The sequence below is a fragment of the Mus caroli genome, chromosome 10 (genome assembly GCF_900094665.2).
Source record: "Mus caroli chromosome 10, CAROLI_EIJ_v1.1, whole genome shotgun sequence".
Taxonomy (NCBI): Eukaryota; Metazoa; Chordata; class Mammalia; order Rodentia; family Muridae; genus Mus; species Mus caroli.
Genome location: NC_034579.1, coordinates 37,365,578 through 37,389,742, shown reverse-complemented (window position 1 = coordinate 37,389,742; position 24,165 = coordinate 37,365,578). Strand labels below are relative to the sequence as shown.

The 24,165-nt window shown below is 45.0% G+C and overlaps 1 protein-coding gene across 3 annotated transcripts in view; it reads left to right on the top strand.

Moving 5' to 3' along the window:
• The window catches only part of Armc2 (armadillo repeat containing 2), a 104,205-nt gene that overhangs the window by 50,103 nt on the left and 29,937 nt on the right, over positions 1 to 24,165 (top strand). For all 3 annotated transcript variants that reach the window (XM_029482898.1, XM_021174473.2, XM_021174472.2), the window contains exons 9-12: positions 1,990 to 2,092; positions 4,923 to 5,146; positions 16,689 to 16,834; positions 20,425 to 20,524. In XM_029482898.1, the coding sequence (XP_029338758.1) occupies positions 1,990 to 2,092; positions 4,923 to 5,146; positions 16,689 to 16,834; positions 20,425 to 20,524 (573 nt within the window). The remainder of the gene's footprint in view (positions 1 to 1,989; positions 2,093 to 4,922; positions 5,147 to 16,688; positions 16,835 to 20,424; positions 20,525 to 24,165) is intronic.

Below are 24,165 nucleotides of genomic sequence, written 5' to 3'. Positions count from 1 at the left end.
AAGAGAAGAGAAGAGAAGAGAAGAGAAGAAGAGATTCATTCCAGCCAGGATCCAGGATCCATCACTGAACTCTAGAGAAGAGACAGAGACCAGCCAACCAGCACCTCTGTCCTCCCCAGTACTGGCACAGTGCTCCGAGCTGTTGGTGTTGTTCTGATGAAACTTGGATACTTGTGTGGTTGTTTGATTTTGTTGCTATTTCTTTTTCTGCTTTTCCTACAAGTGGAGGTAGGAGATGGAGTGAGGTGCTTTGGGACCATTTATTGGGGTGTTTTGTCAAGTGTAGAGCATAAGCTACCCACCACAGTAGGAAGATGAGCTGGTCAGAGATTTTGGTCTCAAGCCCATGCAGTGGAGCCTGCCAGCGCACCCAGCCCTCGCCCAGATGTGGAAGGGGTTTTCAATTTGCTTCAGTCAGCTCCTTTGCTGGGATTTAAAGCCATGTTGTCATAATCACTGTCTTAATTTTAACTTCCCATTTTCTTTTCTTCCTGAGAGCAGAAGGAATCCCTACTCTGTCCTGTAAATGCCCTGGCAAGTTATTAAAACACAAGTTGGGCTGGGGACTTGGCATTCCCAGAGCAGGAGGTGGGAGACTGACAGCTCTGTGGGTGGGTCTAAGGCCGCACTTCTTGCTGCTGAGCAGGACGCATGCCCAATGGGCTGCTTCTCCGATTGCTGTGCCCAGGCCCAGAGCAGGCGCAGTAGGTGCAGATGCGCCATCATGCTCCTTCCTCTTGCCAGCCACAGACAACATGCCCATCTTTCTTTCTCCCTCAGGGAACAGCTCAGCCCGTGAGCAGTTAAGGGCTCCGTGGTATTTGTGGCTCTAGCATAACTCGGATATATTCGACTACATTTTTTAAAAAGTTAACTGAAAACCCAATAAAGTATATCGGAAATAACTTTTTAAATAGGAAAATAATGACCCCTGTGCCCTCATTTTCATGCAGAAGTCTTTATTTGTTCAGAGGAGCCCATTCCTACAGACTGGTTTTCACACTGTCGCAGAGGGCACACAATCTGAACCCGCAGTTACAGATGTTTTTCTTTTCAAGGCTAAGAGCCTGAGTCTGACCACATGATAGCAAGAGGGAACCAACTCCTGCAGGCGCTCTAAAGAGCGCTGGCTTCAATCCCAGCACTCAAGGAGCAGGGGCGCGTGAATCTCTGTGAATCCAAGGCCCTGCTGATCTACACAGTAAGGCCCTGTCTCCATAAAACAAAACAAACAAAACCAAGCCATTTTCTTTTCTGGGATGCTCACTTCATTTGGAGAGTTTTGCTATTCTGAAGTTTATTAGATGTTTCCCCATTAGTGACCATATTTTACCACTTTAGATAAATGTGCAGTTAATGTAGACCCTTGGTCAGCCAGCCACTCTATTTTTATAAAGGAAATTGTTCTTCCTTATTGCCTTGTGCTTAATTGACTTAGATATTGCTGTGTGGTTTAGAAAGTGATTTCAGCTTTGAACAATGATTATCTCAAGGTATTCCAGAAATAGCCCCAAGAATAAGCGGGACACAGTCTAAAGCACTGGCTTTAAGTTCATTTTTATACAAATGGCAGAGGGGGCGTGTTTCCTTTGCTTCCGCCCCTCGGTGGGTTCTTTTCTAGGTGAGTTTAATCTGAACTTTGGCATCCTTCATCGATGATCAGTGTATTCTAAATCAATTGCTATGTAACGACATACTCTTTTGAAAGTACCTAATAGTTTGACACATCAATGCAAAATGTTTCCCAGTGAGAGACAAATGGTTGTTAAAGTGTTCTTACCTGAAAGGCCGCCAACATTGTTCTTTTAGTACAGCTGAGTTAGATATGGTAGCGGACACAAAATGTGGCCTAGACCTTCCTAGGTTGTTCCCTTAGAACATTTCTCATGTTTTAAACCCTCTTCCTGTGCCCTGAGTGTGGAGGTCTTCAAGGTGCCAGGCCTTTATTTCCTTCTGCTTTAGAAACACAAGTGTGTTCTTTCTCTGCAGCTTAAAGTGAGCGGAAAGAACCTTCTTAACGTCTGCAAACTGATATTTAAAATCAGCAGGAGCGAGAAGAACGACACCCTGATGCAGGAGGATAACATCCTGGGTGAGTCTCCATCAGTGCTGCTGGGCGCCGACCCTGCACCCCAGTAAAGATGCCCAAGTCCCTAGAGGAAAAGGAGGAGCAAGTGATGGGGAGCGAGATGGCCCCAAGTTCTAGGGCATCAGAGTTGTAATGGTTGGTTTTTTTTCAACCTTCCCTGTTTCCCCACATTTGTTTAGAGTCTACTGTGACCAGCTCGGTTTTGGTTTTGCTCTTTTGATGCCTGTAGTAATGTGGTGGGACCTAATGACATCACTGTGTAAAAATTCATTCCCTAGGCCCAGAGTTACTGTTAGAATAAACACACCTGTAAGTTTTTGACATAACCAAAAATTCTACTCTGTTGACATAACAGAAATAAGCTCCCCCAAAAGTGAAGAAACAGTTGTGGCTATTACAGAATGCAGACATGGGCACGGTTTAATACAGAGCAGCCTAGCTAACAAAGCCCAATTCTGAACATGCCCCTAAGTAATTCAGAAGTGGACAAAATGACCTCTCATTTTGAAGCTCTCAGGACTTGTGCTGTTCCTGCAGAAGAGGCCGCAATAGAAAACATTGTGGTCATTTTTTTGGTAACAGGGGACAATGATCGCAGCAAACAGGGACAAAACCAGGCTTGAAAGAATGTCTAACATCATATTGCTTAACTGAGAATTACCGATTAAAAAAAAACAAAACAAAGAATCTCATAAATTCATTGTTTTTAATAGCTGCATAGTACTCCATTGTCTCTGTTGAGGGACATCTGGGTTCTTTCTGGTTTCTGGCTGTTATAAATAAGAATACTATGAACATAGTGGAGCATGTGTCCTCATTACATGTTGGAGCATCTTCTGGGTATATGCCCAGGAGTGGTATAGCTGGGTCCTCAGGCACTACTATGTCCAATTTTCTGAGGAACTGCCAGACTGATTTCCAGAGTGGTTGTACAAGCTTGCAATCCCACCAACAATGGAGGAATGTTCCTCTTTCTCCACATCCTCACCAGCATCTGCTGTCACCTGAATTTTTGATCTTAGCCATTCTGACTGGTGTGAGGTGGAATCTCAGGGTTGTTCTGATTTGCATTTCCCTGATGACAGGATGTTGAACATTTCTTTAGGTGCTTCTCAGCCATTTGGTATTCCTTGGTTGAGAATTTTTATTTAGCTTTGTACCCCATTTTTAATAGGGTTATTTGGTTCTCTGGAGTCTAACTTCTTGAGTTCTTTGTATATATTGGATATTAGCCCTCTATCTGATTTAAGATTGGTAAAGATTTTTTTCCCAATCATGGAATACCCAAGATACAATTTGCAAAACACGTGAAACTCAAGAACAAGGAAAACCAAAATGTGGATACTTCTGTCCTTCTTAGAAGGGGGATCAAAATACCCATGGAAGGAGTTACAGAGACAAAGTTCGGAGCAGAGACTGAAGGAATGATCATCTAGAGACTGCCCCACCCCCACCTGAGGATCCATCCCATTTACAACCACCAACCCCAGACACTATTGTGGATGCCAGCAAGAGCTGCTGATAGGAGCCTGATATAACTGTCTCCTGAGAGGCTCTGCCAGTGCCTGACTAATACAGAAGTGAATGCTCACAGTCATCCATTAGATGGAGCACAGAGTCCCCAATGAAGGAGCTAGAGAAAGTATCCAAGGAGCTGAAGGGGTTTGCAGCCCCATAGGAGGAACAACAATATGAACTAACCAGTACCCCCAGAGCTCCCAGGGACTAAACCACCAATCAAAGAGTACACATGGTGGGACTCATGGCTCTAGCTGCATATGTAACAAAGGATGGCCTAGTCGACCATCAGTGGGAGAAGAGGCCCTTGGTCCTGTGAAGGTTCTATGCCCCAGTGTAGGAAAATGCCAGGGCCAGGGAGCGGGAGTGGGTGGGTTGGAGAGCAGGGAGAGGGCATAGGGGGTTTTCAGAGGGGAAACCAGGAAAGGGGATAACATTTGAAATGTAAATAAAGAAAACATCTAATAAAAAATTTTAAAAAATATTCTAAGGGCCCCTTTGACACTCTTATACTCGAGAGTGGTGTCTTCATCTAGCCTTGCTCAAACCATCTGGAAGGCTCCAAAAACCTATTAGCTCATGGCATGGGGCTCCAACAGTGGGATTTTGTTGTTGGGTTTATTGGTTTATTTGTTGATTTGGTTGCTTGTTTCCAGCAGTCCTGGGGGTTGAACTTAGGGTGTGATGCCTGCAAGCATGCTGTTTGTTGTTTGGTTGGTTGTTGTTGTTGGTTGGTTGGTTGGTTGTTGGTTGGTTGGTTGTTGTTTACAGACAGGGTCTCACTCTGCGCATAGACAGACTGGGCTCAGGTTCATCTGTGGTCCTTGCACCTTGAACTCCTTAAGGCTGAGAGAGTATAGATGTTCCCCACCCTGCTTAGGGAGGGAGGTGGGAAGGGGGTGGGTGTTATATTCAAATCTCTTCAGTGGCTGAGATTGTTTTTAACGTCCCATGTCATCCACAACCCATTGGGAAAGCAGCAAATGAAGTCTTGAAGACTCCGTGAGCATGAAACTCCTCCCCAGTGACTGCCTTTCTCATTAGTATTGCACAGTAACTGGACATTTTTGTACTAACTATTAGAGGCGGGTGATGTTACTCAGAGCTGAGGCTGTCATCCTCACTTGCACAGGACAACCCCTGCTTCTGGTCGCATCACTGTTCATGGAGATTTGTTGTCGCCGAGATGTCCCAGCCTGAGTAACTTCCGGAGCATTTGCATGCATCCTTGAATGAACATATTTTACAAACTGTGTGACAGCGTCGAGTTTGCTGTTGTACTTAGGCATTTATAGAAATGCGTCTTTTCTGGCAGAATCATTACTGGAGGTACTGAGAGCTGAAGAGCTGCAAAGTAACACCGAGGCTTTTCTCTACTGCATGGGGGCTCTGAAATTCATTTCCGGAAGTCCGGGGTTTCTTACTGAGATGGTTAACAAGGGTGCAGTGGAAATATTGGCACATCTGATAAAGGAAATGACGGAAGACACGGAGAAGCGCGGCGTCTGCCTGCCTGATTCAGGCCACTTGCTAGTGCAGGTAGGTGCTGAGCTCGAGAAGGTTAGAGGGGTTAAATTAGCTTCTGACACCATTTAAAGTAGCAGCAGATGTGAAGCCTCCGCATCCGGAGGCAGTCCAGGGTCTCGGAGATCAAGGGAAGTGGTCCCTGGCTAGTCAGTGTGTGTCCCGTTACAGGAGGCTATTTCATGGCTTTCGGCAGAACCTTCCATATTGCTTGCATAGTTCTGCAGAGAAAGCAGGGCCGAAAGCTGGGCTTGGCAGATGTGGAGTCCCGGAACTGAGAGGAGCAGAGGGATCAAGAGTTCAAGGTCCAGAGGCAGGCAGATTTCTGAGTTCAAGGCCAGCCTGGTCTACAGAGTGAATTCCAGGACAGCCAGGGCTACACAGAGAAAACCTGTCTCGAAAAAAAAAAAAGAAAGAAAGAAAGAAAAGAAAAAAGAAAAAAAAAGAGTCCAAGGTCATCTTCTGCTACCAAGGAAGGAAGAGAGGGAAGGAGGAGAGAAGAGACAGAGGGAGGGAGGGAGGGAAGGGGTAAGAAGGGAGGTATGGAAGGGAGGGAGGAGAGGGAGACAGGCCTGAGCTGAGCCTCATGGCACAGGCCTGCCATTTCCAGCCAATCAGGAAGCTGAGGCAGAAGAATTGAAAGCAATAAAGGCTCCATTGTAAGACAGACAGCAAGGAGAAGGCTGAGGAGGTGGGGCCATGGTAGAGGGCATAGTTTCCATCCTCAGCAAAGGGGAAGAGTAACAAAGCAATAAGCATGGCGGGGCAAAGAGTCTCTGAGCTCTGCTCATCCACTGTGTGTGATGCTGGGGATTTCCCAGCCAGACCTAAGGCCACATCTCTGTCTGCAGTGACTGGAGTTAATGACATCGGGTGGAGTTTTTCACAGGCCCTGTAGATGTCATGCAGCGGGGAGGCAGGTAGTAAACAAGCAGGTATCATTCATCTGGCCACGACAGGAAGAAAATTTTTCTTCTGCTTAGAGTTTTATTAGTGCTCTTGTGACAGATTAAATTTCTCAGTTAAATTATTTCCACCAAATCTTCCCTAGCTCTCATATTGCTTTGTAGATGAGATTTTCACCCCTAATAGCATTTATATATCAAATAATAGCATCTTTGATGTAATAACTCATGGGATTTGAAATGTGCTTGTCAATTAGTGAGGATGGATTGATCCTTTGGTGTGCTCAGAGGCGTCGGGAGAACATGTTAGAAACCAGATTTACACCCTGACTTCAAGATTCTTAAAATATTTATGATGATTATTAATTTTAGATTTTAGTCCTCCATTTTGAAAGGATTGTAAAAAAATTTAAAAAAAAAATCTCTTTTGGTCAAAGACAAGGCCAGACCATGCTTTAGCAAGGGGCACTTATAAAGCATTTTTCTTTTTTTATGTTGACTGAATTTTGGGTCATTTGTGAGGTTTTGTTTTTGTTTTTGAAAGTAGTTATTTCTGATTACACAGTGATGGTCATTTCTGTTAAAATGTAGGCGATTTAAGGAAAAGTATAAAAGTTATTTGAGCTGGGGTGCGGCAGCACACACTTGTAATACTGACATACCTGGGAGGCTGAGGCAGGGGGATCATAAATTCAAGGCCAGTTCAAACCTATCTCAAAGCAAAACAAAACAAAAAATAAAAATGTTTTTATCCTGAGCTATATGGACATATGTTCAACAACATAGTCTTTGTGATATATATTCTTGAATGAACTATGTACACCAGGCTGACCTCAAACTCAAAGCTTCTAGAGTGCTGGGATTAAAGGCATGTATTAAAGATATGCATTTTTTCATTTATTTATTTATGTATGTATTTATTTTTATTTCATTTGCACTTGTGTTGTGTCAGCATGTGTGTCTCTGTAAAGATGTCAGCTCCCCTGGAACTGGAGTGAGAGACGGTTGTGAACTGTCCTGTGGGGCTGGGAATTGAAGCTGAGTCCTCTGATAGAGAAGTCAGTGCTCTTAACCACTAAGCCATTTCTTCAGCCCCTCTAATCTGTATTTTTTAATAGTCAGTTTGTTTCATGTCACCTCTTCTCTCTTGGTTTCTTCGTGTCCATGCAGACAGCTTATATTGTTCACAGTATATTTAGTACTTTTTAATAATCTCATAGGTTTTAAAAATGGGACAGTAAAAATTCTCTCACCTTACCTCTATCAGCTTACTTTTCACTGTTTCACCACTGTGATAAAGATAAGCCCATGTGGTGCATTGAATGAAAGTGGTCTCCATAGGCTCCTGTGTTTGACTTCTTGGTCCTCAGTTGGTGGCACTGTTTGGGAAGGACTAGGAGGTGTGGCCTTGTTGGAGGAGATGTGTTGCTGAGGATGGCTTTGAACTTTTAACTCTCTCTCTCTCTCTCCCTCTCTCTCTCTCCTCTCTCTCCCTCTCTGCTTTCTCCCTGTAGGTCAGGTTGTAAAGCTCTCTGCTGCTTCTTCAGTGCCATGCCTGTCTGTGTCCTGCCATGATTATGAACTAACCCTCTAAAATTGTTAGCGGTGCCCAGTTAAATGGTTTATTCGAGTTATTAGGAGTTGCCCTGGTCATGGGTTCTCTTCACAGCAGTAGAACAGCAGTAACTAAGATGACCTCAAACTCTCAACCAAGCTTATCTTTGTTGGATAGTGTTTGTTTGTTTGTTTGTTTGTTTGTTTCAAGACAAGATTTCTATGTGTGGCTCTGGCTGTCCTGGAAATCACTCTGTAGACCAAGCTGGTCTCAACCTCTGAAATCCACCTGCCTCTGCCCTCTGAGTGCTAGAATTTGAGACAAAGTCTCTCTTTGATTGTAATTTTCTCTCTCCATCCACCCAAGTGCAGGGATTACAGGCATGGACCTCAGTATCTGGCCCCTTTTTAATGTCACAGATTGGGTATTCTCGTCTCGTTGAAAGCATTTTTCCAATCTGTTATATGTCTGTGGTACCATTATATATATATATATATATATATATATATATATATATATAATAAAATCCATTGATATAAAGGAAACACTTAGTGCTATCAGGAGCAAACATATGTCAGATCAAGAAATGAGGGCACGGAGCTGGAGAGATGGCTCAGCAGTTAAGAGCACTGACTGCTCTTCTGAAGGTCCTGAGTTCAAATCCCAGCAACCACATGGTGGCTTACAACCATCCATAATGAGATCTGACACCCTCTTCTGGAGTGTCTGAAGACAGCTACAGTGTATTCACATATGATGGGAAAAGAAAGAAAGAAAGAAAGAAAGAAAGAAAGAAAGAAAGAAAGAAAGAAAGAAAGAAAGAAAGAAAGGGAAAGGAAAGGAAGAAAGAAAGAAAGAAAGAAAGAAAGAAAGAAAGAAAGAAAGAAAGAAAGAGGGAAAGGGAAAAGGGAAGGAAAAAGGAAAGGAAAAAAGAAAGGAAAGGAAAAAGAAAAGAAAAGAGGGCACTAGGTAGGTGTGGTTGTTAGGGCCATAGTGTCAGGTGTTTGAAGCCAAAAATTTTCAAGTTCAAGGCCAGTCTGGATTAAGTAACAGGCTGTAGTCTCAAAGAATAAGCAAGCCCTCCTCCTCCTCCCTCCAACTTGAAATCAGATCCCTGGTGTGCTGTTTAGCTGCCCCACCCCCACCCCTTCCTGCTTTTTATTTCCCTTTTCTGGGATTAGCCCTAGACCCACGGGGTCAGCCCTTCCATTCAATTTCCTCCAGGGGGCACTGTAGAGCTTCACACCACCCACCACCTTCACATCACAGCTGGTTTGGTTGTCTTCAACACCTTTCTCTGAACCTAGCATCTGGTAGAGACTCTGTGGGAACCACAGTCTGCACCCCGTATCCTATGGATCTGGAGAAAGTGAAGCTCACTGTTGCCACTTGAGAGCATGCCCCTGCTGTGCACACCACTTGATTAGAGCAAGCTGTCACCATGTTTGAGTGTTTACAGATATGGGTAGGAAGGGAGTTTGTTTTACAGCGTGTCATTTGCAGAATCCCCAGAACTGGACAGTCCTTCCTATTTAATTAAAACAAAAATGTTGGGCTGGATAGGCCAAGACTGTAAGCCCACCATTTCAGAGACTAAAGTAGAAGACTCCTAAGTTCAAGGCCTGCCCGAGCTATAGACAAGACCCATGTCAGAAAAGAATGTTTTAATCAGGGAAAGAAAACAGACAAGAAGCTGTTCTATACTGAATGCATAATAAAATGTAAGCAACATGGCTTTACCCCAAAATACTGCATATGCAAACACACACACAATTGAGACCTATACCCAACATGGGAAACAGCAGAAGTACTTTCTCAAAGCAACCTTTGTCCATCTGCTAGGATGGAGAGTTCCTTCACACCCAGTTTTTAATGACATACAAATTGTAGTGATTTATTGTTCACTGAACGAGACAGCTGTTCTTCACTTATGAACTTCCCTTCCTGTCAAGGAATGCTTTATCTGCCAGAGCAACTGGCCGCTAACTCACCTGACAGGAGAGAACAGGCATTGCTTTCCTCCTCTTTCTTTGCTTGGGAAGAAGCAGTTTCCCAGTGGCTGCTCTGACTGCTTCTCCAAGGACAGCAAGTCTGGAGATGTGAGGAGACTCGGCACCCACGATCACATAATGCCTTGGGTTCTGAACTATGGAAGGGCGGGGCTCATCACCATGGCTGGAGGATGAGTTTTATAACTAAGCCTTCCAGTGCTGCATACCTACCCAGGCACAGGCTCTGTCTGTGCCTAGAGTTTCACAAAATACTAGACTGTGACGGCAGCTTACTTTAACAAGAGGAAAGGAGAAGCAGGACCAGGACAGGCTTGGATGAAGCCACCAATCAGGAAGGAGGGTTAGCGTACACAGCAGGGCCAGGAAGAATACGCTAAAGATATTTCCTCTGCAGCCAGGAAGATCCAGGGCGGGGAAGTAAGGATCCAAGAACACTGTTTGCCAAGAACCGTTTGCTTGCCGGTATCTTAGCATGTCTGCTCAGCTCTGCCGCTTCTCTGTACTGTGAATATGGTCATTGCGGCAATGAAGAAATGCCTCTAACTTCTAACATGCAATTGTGAAAACCAGTGTTAGAACTTCATCACTTAGTAATTTTAGCCTTTGACATGATCTCTGGATGACCTGGAACTCCTGGTGATGCTCCTGCCTCTGTCTCTCCCAGCTACTAGAGTTACAACTGCACACCCCACCCATTCTTTGTCAGTGGTCACTAATGCATCTCCCGCAGACTCCTTTTCTTATTTTGGCACATCAACATCCTGTGTAATCTATACACCCTCCAAGTTCTCTCCTGTCTTAATGGGACATGATTATTAAATTACAAGGATGGATGGGTGGTGGTGGTGCATCCTTTTAATCCCAGTGCTCAGGAGGCAGAGGCAAATGGATCTGAGTTCAAGACCAGCCGGGTTTTCAGGACAGCCGGGGCTAAAAATTAGCAGGATCAAGTCATATATCCATTTATCCTGAGACAAAAAGACATCCAGGTAGTAAATAGATTCCCAGTAATGAAAAATAGGACAAGCTAGTGTTGGGGTGGGGGATGGGCAGGAGTCCTTCCAGGTGGGGTGAAAGCCATGGTAGGAAATGCTGTAGGCAGACCCCAGCAGGCTTGTGAATTAGCAGCACTTTCCTATGCATGTGCGTATGCATTTGCGGACTGCCATGAGATCCTTGGGAAAACTTGGCTCTAACGTGTTCATGTGTGCAGTGACGCTGCATGTTGTTAGTGTCTTATGTTTCTGCCAGACTGTATTCACCATATGCGAGACAACATGAAACCTCTTGGGTTACCACAGGGGCTTGGATTCAGGCACATATGTGGTCTCAGTTGGGCAAAAGTCCAAAGAATGAATGTACTTTTACTAATAGAGGAAGGCAGGTTTAGCTGAGGTTAGGAACAGTGCCACTTTGGCTTTTCACTCATGGGGCCCCCTGTCTGCGGTCTCTGACTGTGTTCATCATTTCTCAGCACCAGTGTGAAGTGAACCATTTTGTAGTTGGCCGTTGAGATAAAACGTGAGGGATTTGAGGGATGGATAACCCGCAACCGAGAAATAAAATAAATGTGTTTACAGACAAATGCCAAATAGAATGGCAGGGGACAGGAGTTCAAAGTCTAGGACTCCAGGCCACCTGGAGGCCTGCGGACGTCCTGCACCCCAGTTTCCTCATCTCACAAATGAGTAACAGAATCCTGTTCTTGCCTGCTCCAAGGGTTGTTTCAAGCAGCAAATGGGGGGGAGTAGTTTGTCCCCCGTGGGGTGGTGGCAGCTCATTTGCATAACACCTTTTGCTATATCAGAGGATAATCTTGCTGCGGGCTGCAGGGGTTGAAGAAGCGTCATAATTTCCAGACACCTAACTTGCAGTGTGCCCAAAGATTTCTTTGAAAGATGCGTTTTAGAGTTGGGAAAATGACTCCCCTATGGCAGTGGCCCTGACTAAGGGTCAAGTTCCTGGAATGCTCCATTTTGCTTAGTCTCGGGAACTCAGGGAGAGTTCTGAGATGGGCTATTTGAACCTTTATAAATTATCTTTTTTTTTTTTTTTTTAGACAGAGCTTCTCTGTGTAGCTCTGGCTGTCCTGGAACTCATTATGTAGACCAGGCTGTCCTGGAACTCACAGAGGTCCACCTGCCTCTGACTCCTAAGTGTTGGTATTAAAGGCGTGGACCACTACTTCCAGGCCCAATATCGTCTTAATGCAGTTTTCTCTATAAAAATGGCTTTCCTAGGGCTGAGAGTTTAGTTTCTTGGTAGAGTGCTTGCCTAGCGACTAAGGGCCTCAGTTCAGTCCCCAGCACCAAAATGCAAAATAAACTAAGAATGGCCTCTAGATATTGATTGCATGGTAAGACCTCAAGACTCACCTAATTCATGAAGGACATACAGCTTTGCAGGCTCTCGGGGTATCTTATCTGACAGAGGACAGCTCATTGGAGAAGGGAGCATTATGCTCCAGAGCAGAGCTCGGTCATTGTTCAGCAGATAACTAGCCATGGCCAAGATGGACTTTTCTCCCTTGATAAATGAAAAAAAAAAAAAAAAAAAAAAAGCCAGTGCTCTTCGTTCCACTCAACATGTAGCAAAAGCGGGGACACTGAACGCTGTTCAATTCTCTTGCGGGCTATCAGCACAGCTTCTTTTTTCATCTTCCCATTGGTTGCTTTCTGACTCTGTCTCTCCCGCTGCCTTCCCATTGGTTGATTTCCTGATGCTGTCTCTCCCGCTGCCTTCCCATTGGTTGTTTCCTGACTCTGTCTCCCCTGCTGCAGATAGAACAGTTGCAGCTCAAGGTTTTGTTTTGTTTTGTTTTTACTTTGTTTCTTGGTAAAATGCTGCAGTTGGGAGTTGTGAATGGATGGCTCAGGCAAGCCCTTTAGAAGCTAAATAGGCACCATCTGACCTCCACTGTCTTTAAAGAAAGGATTTAAAATGGTTTGAGAGATTAAGAGAAGTAACAGTAACTAAGGAGAACTGGGAAGTGGAGGAGGAGGCAGGGAGGCAGCAAACATCTCTCATATGTATGTGTGTATACATATATATGCACATATATATCATATGTATGTGTGTATACATTTTTATGCACATATACATATGTACACACATATATATGTATATGTACACATACATATATGCACACATATATATGTGTATCTCTGTATGTGTATATATGTGGTTGACATATATGTTGATAAATAATTACATATATAATAGTGTATATATGTATATATACTATATATAAAATATACATGTATATAAAATATATATGTATATATGTTGCAGAGGGAGAGACCTGACCAGGGTGCTACTGGTACAGAGAAGAGGCTCTGTCTAGTCACTGAGCCATCCATGAAAAGCAGTGGACCTAACTGGTCCCTGCATGTGAACAACAGGTGGCAGGAGTAGTTGAGGAAGACATGCTGAGTGAAGGACGCAGTCTAGAGAAAGACATGGGCCAGAAGACAAGCTTGTTGTCTGGAGGGCTGGGGAGAGGGGGAGACGCAGAAAGTAATATGGACGTATAGACTGAGAGAGTGAGAGTCTGTAGGGTGTGGATGCTCCCCCTTTGTCTTGGGCGATCAGGGGAGGGGAGGTTTTGAAATCCCCTTATTGTGATTGGATCGAAAGCCACCCCATTGAAAACCTCCCCACGCAGAAAGATGGCAGATGGTGTCTGGTGGGGGGGGGTATGGGGGAGAGCTGTAGAGGTTGGCAAACGATGACATTGTGGAAGGAATGATGGCAGCCAGAGGAAGTGTGGAAGGAGTGGAGCTTTCTATTGTGTGTGTCTGTACCAGCCTTGACTTGGGCTCAGTGTCAAAAAAATCAAACACAGCACATGCCCTCCCTGAAGCTCCTGGCCCAGACTCGACAGGCAGGCAGGCAGAGCCCACTGAGAGCCCTTGTGGGCTCTGTCGCCGGAGGCACACTTTCGAGTGACTGAGAATAACCGGATCACAAGATCATGCCACTAAGTCTTTTTTTTTTTTAATTAGGTAATTTCCTCAATTACATTTCCAATGCTATCCAAAAAGTCCCCAATATACTCCCCCCCCAGTCCCCCACCCACCCACCCCCAAGCCACTAAGTCTTAACCTGGGAAAAATGGACACAGCCACCAGGGCTTCAGGTAACAAAAAGCAGAAAACAGGGGGACTCTGTGGGCCTGGGCACCCAGGCTATGGATGTCATATGTTGAATGTTACTCAGAAGTTTTGACACAGGGGTATAAGCTTAATGCATCTTTCTGCCAGCGCCACATTTGACACACGTGAAAATGCTCAGGCTAGCATGTATTACTCCTTTGGACATACGATGTTCTAATGTTTGCACCTCCACTCCTGCTTTGGGCCTTTTGGGGGCTGGAGGACAGGATTTTACCCCAGGCTAACTCTAGCGTATTATGTAACCCATCTTAATGCCAACTCACAATCCTCCTGCGAACTCACTCAGCCTCCAGAGTGCTGGGATTACAGGTGTGAGCCATTATGCCCAGCCACTGATTGGGTCATTTACAAAAGTACTATGTTTGGAGCAGAAGAATTGTAAAACTTTTAACTTTTTCTAATGAGAACGGATAAGAGAGTGGGAAGGGATAAATTATGGTTTGAATAAGAAAAAATAGCTCCAAGGAAAATTGCGACCTCTTTAGATGGAGGTTAGTGTGGGAGCAAGGTGAGACTGACATTGTCCTCCCACGGCAGCTGGAGTACGTGCTCCTGGCTCCCATGGGCTCCGCCTGCCTTGGGGACAGAGGGAGTCAGTCTGGCACTGGTTCTCCAGTCTCTTGGGAGGAAGTGGGTGAACCAGCATTTAGATCGGTGGTTCTCACCCTGAGGGTCTTGGCCCCTTGAAGGACTCTGGCAGGAGCTGCCTGAGGCCATTGGAAAACACAGATAATATTACACAATTCATAACAGTAGCAAAATTACAGTTATGAAGTAGCAATGAAAATGATTATGGTTGGGGGGCCACCACAACATGAGGAACTGTATTAAAAGGTTGCAGCACGGCCTATTAGTCTCACAGAGACCCAGGCCTTAGCTTAGTAGATGCTCATGAGAGCCAGGCTCCCCTGCACCATGTGCAAGTAGTTTATTTCCCTGCCGATGTGTGTGATGTCAGAGCTTTCAAGGAAGAACTTAGGAGTCAACCACTAGTGCTTTGAACACTTTCATTTAAAAGGTTTGCAAATTTTCTGGGTTTCAACATGGTCAGTTAATCAGTTATAGTTAACTTCGTTGATACAAAGGAAAAACTAATCAAGGGTGCCTGGCATCTCATTAATTTTTCTGTTGTTGATTTGGTTGGTTGTGTTCTGAGAGAGGGTCTTGTAGCCAGGCAGGCCTCATACTCTTTCTGTAGTGAAGGCTAGCCTTGATCCTCCTGTCTCCACCTCCCACACTGAGATTTAGGTGTGTATGGTTGGCATTGGTTGTTTTGAAAGGTGTATTGTGCCCACAGCAATGCTTGACTCTTACATAGAGCTCTACAGCACACATAAACCATCTCTTACAATCCATACATCCTAGCACCCAGGAAGTAACCAGAGGAAGCCTGCTTTGCTTCCCACTGACCACAGTATAAAGGGGAAGGCACAGCGTGAGTGACTGCCCCAATCATACTTCATGGGGAGATTCAACTCACCGGCCCATGCTTCCTCCTCTGCACCCATGGGTGAAACTCTTCAGTGGGGGTGGGGCCAGGCCCACCCTGTGCAGTGGATACTATTGATGTCCACATATCTAATCTTATCTCCCCTCAGCTGCCCTCAGCTCACCTCACCTCAGCTCACCCTGCCTCGCCTCAGCTCACCTCAATTCATATCTCACGATGATAAGACAACCAGTCAGTATCACCCCGCCATGAGGAAAATGTACTGTGGGAGGGTGAGAAACCAAGCCAGGCTGGAGCTGGGGGACTCGTCGCCAGCAGCTTGCCGTTAACCCCAAGGGCAATGATCACACTGAAAAAGAAAATCACTAGACAACAATGAGGCAGTGGTGGCGCATGCCTTTACTTTCAGCACTGGGGAGGCAGAGGCAGGCCAAGCTCTGTGAGTTCGAGGCCAGCCTGGTCTACAGAGTGAGTTCCAGGACAGCCAGGACTACACAGAGAAACCCTACCTCAAAAACAAACAAACAAACAAACAAAAACAACAAAAAACTCAAGCAAACAAGACAAAATTACTAGACAACAAAGCCACTGTTACAATCTTACCAAGTTGCTCTCTTCTTGACCCTTAGACCAAAGCTCTAAGAAGAAAGCTCTCTTGAAAAAGCTGTTAACAAAATATGGCAACTTTGTAAGAAGTTGTATCTCCCTCTTTGAATGAAATGAGACTAGAAGTCTTACATAGCTACTGGCTTCCTCATTATTCAGTGCTACTTAGAAGAATTTAAGTGGGCAAAGCCAGGAGCAGGGGCCAGGCCTGTACTCTGAGCCTGGGGAGGTCGAGGCAGGAGGAGCAGAAGATAAGATCAGCCACGGCTGCATAACAAGCTTGAGGCCAGCCTGGGCTAGGCAGGATCCTGTCTCAAAACAATAGCCACAACAACAAAGAATCTAGGGGTTGGTGAGATGGCTCAGTGGGTAAAGGCACTTGCCACCAAGCTGGGTAGCCAGATCTGAGCCCTGGAATTCACGCGATGGAAACAGAGATCTGACTCCCACAAGTTCTTCTCTGAGTTCCATGTGACTGCTATAGCATATGGGTACTCCCCGGCCCCCCGCACTCCCCCCCCACATGATTTCTCTCTTAATAAAATAATAAAACTTGAAAAAATTAAAGTGGGAAGGTTCTCATGTGTGTTACTCTGTGTTTATGACAAGCTCAGCCAAAGATGAGGGTTTCACTAACTCTGAGGGTCTGGTAAATTATTTACCTAAAATGTTAATATTCCATCTACATACTCTGTGTGGGTTCATTTGAGACAGTCCCTTTGTAGCTCAGGCTGGCCTTGAACTCCTAACTGTTTCCTCCCGAAACAGTGGAAAGGAGGGCGGGGAAGGGGTCTCCTAGCCCTGCTGCCTTATTTTAAGCTTTAAGAAAATGACACGCACACACCTTCTCCTAGACAACCGCGACCTTGAGAAACTTAGTCGATTCACCACTGACGAGAAGCAAGCTCCTGAACATCGGGGCCTTTCCCCATCTCTGCACAGTGATGGAACAGCACGCGGATGACAAGGACATCTGTACCAACATCGCCAGAGTCTTTAGGTAGGTAGACTAAGAAAATACCTCATTTTAAAATGTTTAGTGTTTGTATCCTTGGTGTAAATCGCCTCCCTCAGATCGACCTGTGGGCATGTCTAAGAGGTGGCCCCGCCCACTCTCCTGGGCAGGTGGGCCTGGCTTATAGGAAAAGAGGCAGAGCCAGCTATAAATATGGGCTAAAGGTTCGCGGTCTGCCTCAGTTCCTGCTTCCAGCTTCCTCTCTGTGTGGCCTGACTTCCCTTCGTTCCCTCAGTGAAGGGGACAGTAATGCGGAAACATAACCGGAATAAACCCTTTCCTAACGCATGTTGTTCTTAGTCAGTTTTTTTTTTCATACAAAGAATTTAGATTTAATTAGTTTTAATTTAATTTGTTGAGATAGTTTCACTCCCATAATCCAGGCTGGCCTTGAACTCCTTCCTGGCAATCCTGCCTCAGGCTCCCAAGTGTTGTCTGAGCCACCATGACTAGCTCCCATCTTTATTACGTTGCTTGGGACTCTTAATGAAAAACTGGGGAGCACTAGCTATCTTCTTCTAACTTTAAAGATTATCCTGTGGTTTCGCCAGCTGAAAATAATTCGTATAGGCTCCCCTCCCTGCCCTTTGGACACAGGATCTCAAAGCCCAGATCATGCTGGCCTCTAACTCACAGAGACCTAGGTATCTCCCTTGGCCTCCTGAGAGCTAGGATTTCTTGTGGTAAACTATTATGAATTGTTGAATTTAGTTAACTAATATATTGTTTCCGATTTTTCTGACTGGTAAGTGACTTACTTACATTGACCTTGCCTTTTCTTTGCCATATTATTTTTGTGTTTTCAGTTTCAAGTATATAGCATCATCATAAAATGAGTGGGAAAATGTAATCTAAGTGTGTGGATAATGGCTACAGATTTAATTAGTTAACAATCCCTTCTCTCCCTCTATCTCCCCACGCCCACTTCCCACCCCCACCCCGGAGTTAGTCTCATTGTATGGCCAAGGCAGGTCCCAGACTGCTGAACTCTGATGGCCCTCCTTCCTCTGCCTACTGAGTGGCTAGCCAAGTCTCCAGGCACCAGCCACCATGGCTAGCTGATTCGTTTGTTTAGTGGCTGTGAATACTGTCTGGGTTCCCACTCCGTTCAGCTTCAGTCCATTTGATTCTTATGAGATCTCATCTTTCCTCCTAGTGCTTTCAAACAGCATTACATGGTTCCAACCAAGCTTTCAGGGGGCTGAGGCAGAAAGATCAATAGAGTCCAGCTTGGAGTACATAGTAAAACCCTGTTTCCAAAAACAAATCAATATGGCATGACAGTCACTCTGTAGTAGAGTGCTTGCCTACCTTGTGAGAGGCCCTACGCTCCATTTCTAGTACTTCAGTCAACCAGTGTTGATTTTAATCACTTTTGTCTCCAGTGATACAGTTTTATTTATTTTACTTATTTGCAAGTACTTGTACTGTACTCAGTGTGTGCTGGGCAATCGTCTAGGTACCAACCAAATGGATACCTTCACTGTCATCTTCATCTGACATAGGGGGAAACTGAGGCACGGGGGAAATGCAGACATTTTCCCAGCATCACACTCAGTAGGCCGCAGAGCTGCGGGTCAAGCCAGGCATTCTGACTCTAGAGCTCACACTTTTTCCTCCCATGTTATGTGGCCCTTCTTGTTGTTAAGATTGCTTTTCATGTTTGATTTGATTTTTAATCACTTTTAAATTTCCTTGATCAATCTTGCCAAAGGTTTGACAGTCTTTTTAAAAAAAATATTTATTTTATTTTATGAATACTTATAAGTGCCTGTATGTATGTGTTCATGTGTACCATGTGCGTGCATGCATGCGTGTGCCCTCAGAGGTCCGTTAGAGGCTGCTTCATCGACTGGAGCTGGAGTCATAGGCTGAGTCACCATGTAGGTGCTGGCAACTAAGCCTGGGTCCTCTGCCAGAGCAGCCAGTGCTCTCAACTGCTGAGCCATCGCACCAGTCCCCAGTCATTAGGTTTCAGCAAAGAATCAATAGATGTATCGATACAATTCACTGCATGTTTCCTATCTTACTCTTCCTGCTTCTCCTGACTAACCCCTCTTTGCTGTCTGTGAAGGTGCTATGTTTTGCCTCTACCTGTTTTAGTTAGAAATTCATCTTCTTTTTGATCTTGTTAAGGCTATTCATTTTCCTCTAAATGCCGCTTTAACTGTATCCTACGAATTGTAATTTGCAGTATTTGTTTGTATTCAGATGTGTCTCTAGATTTTCTAGGTGACTTGAAATGGAAGTTTCATATTTTTAAAAGTTTTATAGTATGTGGGAAATACATTCATATCTTTTAAGCTCGGAGTGTGGCTCATCCCAGCCCTTCCGAGGTGGAAGCAGGAAAATCAAGAGTTCAAGTTCACCCTCAGCTACATAGGAAGTCTGCAACCAGCCTGTGCTACATGCAACTCCGTTTCAAAGAAAAAGCAGGCTGGTGAGATGGCTTGGTAGATAAAGCCACTTGTCACCAAATCTAACAACCTGAGTTCAAGTCTGAGGACCTAAAGGTAGAGGAAAGAGTCAATTCCAAACTCACATGCTAGGCCTTCCTGGATTGTACAGGCTAGTTTCCAAGTTCCCAGGCTCAACGGCCCCATAATTCTTAGACCCCCAAGTGCTGCCATTGTAGTTGGGCACCAGCCATGGCCTGCTGCATGGTGACCAGAGAGGGTTGTCTGGAGGGCGTCAGTGCTGTGAAGAGATGGTGAAATTCACAGCAGGACAGTAGTCACGTGTGCCTATCCACCTGTCACTCATGAAAGGTTCCTGTTTGTCATGAGCTTTTCAGTATTGGCTTTGGGGTTTGCTCGCTGCTCATGAAACGCTTTGAATGCTGCTTGTCCTAAGGGCTACTTTGGCTGATGTTAGTTTTTATGCCTGCTTCTGATGGGGTGGTTATCCAAACAAATACTGCAGCAATTTCTGAGCTTCCGGTTTGTACATCCTATCTAGCTTTTTTGTCAACTTGACACAAATCTAGAGTCAGTCATCTGGAAAGAGGGACCATTAGTAGAGGGATTGCCTCCATACGATTGCCTATAGACAAGTCTGTGAGACATTTTCTCAATGAGTGATTGATGGTGGGGGGCGGGGAGGGGTGTGTGCCATTGCTAGGCAGCTGGTTCTGGGCTGTATACGACAACAAACTGAGCACGCCACAGCCAAACAAGCTAGCGAGCAGCGTTCTTCCATGGTCTCCGCTTTAGTTTCTACCTTGGCTTCCCTTTGAGATGGACTGTACGCTATAAGGTCACAGCTTTTATCAGCAACAGAAAGCAATGGAGGACAGCACTCTGCCATCTTCAGGGTTCTGCCTCCTGGGAAGCAAACGCAGGGCCTCATACCTGCTAGCCAAGTGTTTACCACCAAGGAGGGGGCTTTAGAAACACCCACCCTTGTTCTGTCCCCTTAGAGTCCAGAGCAGATAGCAAGCCTCTATGCATTTTCTCTGGATTTCTGGACTTCTTTTCCTGAATTTGCATGATCTGCATTTACAGTGATACTATGTGGACTTAAATTTTAAAAATTGTAGCATTTGTTCTGACTCTCCCACTTGGCATTTCCCACAGCAAACTAACCTCTTACCGTGACTGCTGTGCAGCCCTGGCCAGCTATTCCAGATGTTACGCCTTGTTTCTAAGTCTATTGAACAAATACCAGAAGAACCAGGTCAGTCATGCATGCCTCTGTTTGATGTCCTCAGTGTCTGTGCACTGGTGGACTTATAGACGCCGATGTTGAACGAGTTTATCTTTTTAATGTTTTGGTTCCTACTAGAAGCTCCCTTCCATTCCTGGTATAATGACCCCAGGGGGCAGTGAATACCTGCAAGGATTGAAAAGAGAATAATCAGAGGCAGAAACGGGGTTCTTAGGTGAGGTTCCTGATTTAGGGGTACACTGAAGGAGCTCTGTTCTTCCTGGGATTTACAGACTGCCTACATGAGTTTTCCTGGGGTGGGCGTGAGGTACACTGACAAGTTCAGTAGAAACCCGCACTGAACTTCACCTCGGGTTTATGGAGTCAGAGGGGCAGAGTGTGGCCTGTCTATCTGCATTTTAACAAGAACCATGGGGGTTTGACATGCAAGCAAAAGAGATCATCTACATGAGATATACTTTGAAGAAATCTTTTAGCCTTTAAATTCACTAATTCTTTGATCATGTTGTATTTTAGACTATGGGATTTCAAGTTAAAGTATTTGAAGAATTATCTCTCTACTATCATCTATATATTTATATATGTATCTATCTATCTATTTATCTCTCTGTATAATATATATGTGCCTGAGTATCTTTCTGTGTATCACATACAGGCAGGGACCCCAAAGGTATTGGATCCCCTGGAACTGGAGTTACAGACAGTTGTGATCTGCCTGATTTGGGGTCCTGGGAACTGAACCTGGGTCCTCTGCAAGAGCAGCAAGTGCTCTTAACTGCTGAGCCACCCTTCCCACCCTCAGGATAAAGTATTTATGAGACGACATAGCTTTAATGGATCAGAAAGAAATGTGTAATATGTTGTTTACATACTAAAAATTTATATATATACATATATATGTGTGTATATATGTGTGTGTGTGTGTATATATATATACACACACACACATATACAGACACACATGCATTGGCATATGTGTGGAGATGAGAGGACAACTGTTCAGTTGGATCTCTCTTTCTACCACATAGGACCCAGGGATTGAATTCAGATCAAGTTTGGCAGTTTAAATGGAACTGAATCTAATTTTTCTAGGCCAGTACTTCTGCTGAAAATGTCTACATTTGTCTGCTTACGTTATTTTAGCCATATATTATTGTTCTTTTAGTGGCAGAGAAATTTCTGTCATTCCCTTACATTAGCAAGGTAAGACCTTGCTAAAAGTCCTGGTAACTTATGTTAAAAACTGACCTACAATGAGAGCGATAGGGTGAAATCTAAGGAGACAGGAAACCAATGGCAGAGGCAGACAGAACCTTGCTGTGTAGCCCAGGCTGGCCTAGAACTCCAAATATAACCCAGGTGACCTGTTCTTGAGGTGCACCTGCCTCAGCTCCCTAAATGTGTATCACCATGCACAGCACTGCATGTGTATCACCATGCACAGCACTGCATGTGTATCACCATGCACAGCACTGCATGAGTATCACCATGCACAGCACTGAGTGTGTATCACCATGCACAGCACTGCGTGAGTATCTCCATGCACAGCACTGCATGAGTATCACCATGCACAGCACTGCATGTGTATCACCATGCACAGCACTGCATGAGTATCACCATGCACAGCACTGCATGAGTATCACCATGCACAGCAGTGCATGTATATCACCATGCACAGCACTGCATGAGTCTTCTCCTGAGTACCTAGGCCACAGAGGCTTTCACATGGGTGCTTTGTGTTTTCTACACTCCCTATCCTTTAAACTTGGAGACTTTCTCGGGTCAGACAGCACATGGACTTGCTTAATCTGCTTTCAGGTGTTCACCACGGGCTCTTCACTTGTCCGTCAAGCATTGCCTAATTTAGGTTTTGTAAACTAAACTTTATCTTTGTAATCTAACCATAATCTTTGGACAGTGAATTAACCCGAGGATAAACCTTGCTTTCTTGGATATTTTCTTCATTTGCCTTGGGGAGGGCTGTGTTTTGCGGGAGGGAGACATGTGCCCCCTGCATGTGCCTGTGGAGGAGGAGGTCAGAGTAGTGGCCTCTCTTGCTGTCCATCTTACGTTCTGAGGCGGGGCTTTTGAAGAGCCTGGAGCTCACTGATTGGCCAGGCTGGTTGCCAGCAGGGCACCACCCCAGCCGCCCAGTGCTGGGATGACTGACTAGTGTGTCACCCCGTGCAGCTGTTTATGGGGTGCTGGGAACCTGAACTCAGGTCCTCATTCTTGCACCGACAGCATTTTATCTGGCTCCTAAGCCCCAGGAGTTTCTTTTTAAACAGAAAGGGCCTGGGGAGATGGCTCCAAAGAGAGAGTGCTTGTTACAAAAGCACCAGACCTGGATCTGACTCTCTAGCACCTACACAAAGCCAGTGAGCATGGTAGCCCCCTGGAGCGGTGCCTGGCAGGCACAGACGAGGAATGCCTAGGGCAAATCTGGTTACAGAGACTGAATTAGTGACCTCTGCGTTCAAGTGAGAGAGCCTGTCTCAGTATCAGCTGGAGAGTGACTGGGGAAGATGGTGGCTGTTACTCTAGTCAAGTACATCTGCACACACTTGTAAACATGCATAAACACCACGAGCACGGGCACACACACACACATACACACATACATACACAACACAACACACACAGCACATATACCATATACACATACTCACACATACCACAAACACATACACATGCACACAACCATACACACTCATACATGACACAAATACACATCACACTTACACACACACAGATACACACACATCACAGACACAGTCACACATACCACATACATACCACACACACACACAAACAAACATACACACTACAAACACACACCATCCACACATATACACACACACCACAAACATTCACAGATACATACCACACACATACACACACACACACCACACCACACATACATACACACACACACACACACCACACACACACACACATAAAAGCATCTCAACTAAAGGTAAAGGACACTGAACACTGAGTTGTCTCTGTTTGTGGCCTACCTGATGGTCCTGGTGTCTATTTTGCCTGTGCTAGAGACTTGCGATGTCATCCTGGCCTGTGTGCTTACTTTGATTTAAAGGACAAGGTGTCCTAACATTTAGTCAATGTAAAGTCGGGCAGGCTTTTGGCGAGGCTTTGCAGTGGCCGTCACCTGTACAACAAAGCTGTTGTCAGAAGCCAGATGCCTCTCTCAGCTCACTGTATAATGTCGAGCTCCTATTAAGATCATTTGACTTCCCAAGAAGATCATCTTGCAAACAGATCCATCAAAGAAATGCTTAATTTATTCCTTAATTACTGTGGTGAAAATCATATTCAAATGTATTGCCCATGTCCTTTGCATCCTAGATGTTTGAAAGCACCTAGCCTGTCCTCAGTGACCTGTCATTATTCTAAGTGTCTGCTGTGCCCTAGGAGGCCTGCATCCCACCCCAGGATGGCATCTTAACCACCTGTGTCTTCTGTAGGTTTCCTCTTAGTCTCTGCCTCTGCCTTTAATAATCCCACCTGCCCTCTTGTGATCGTGTGCTTGAAGTTAGCCGAGAGGACTCTCATAGTCACACTGAGTAAAAGTAGCTTTAATAATGAAATATTAAATAAACTTGTCAGTCTAGTACACTCCTGTTGTC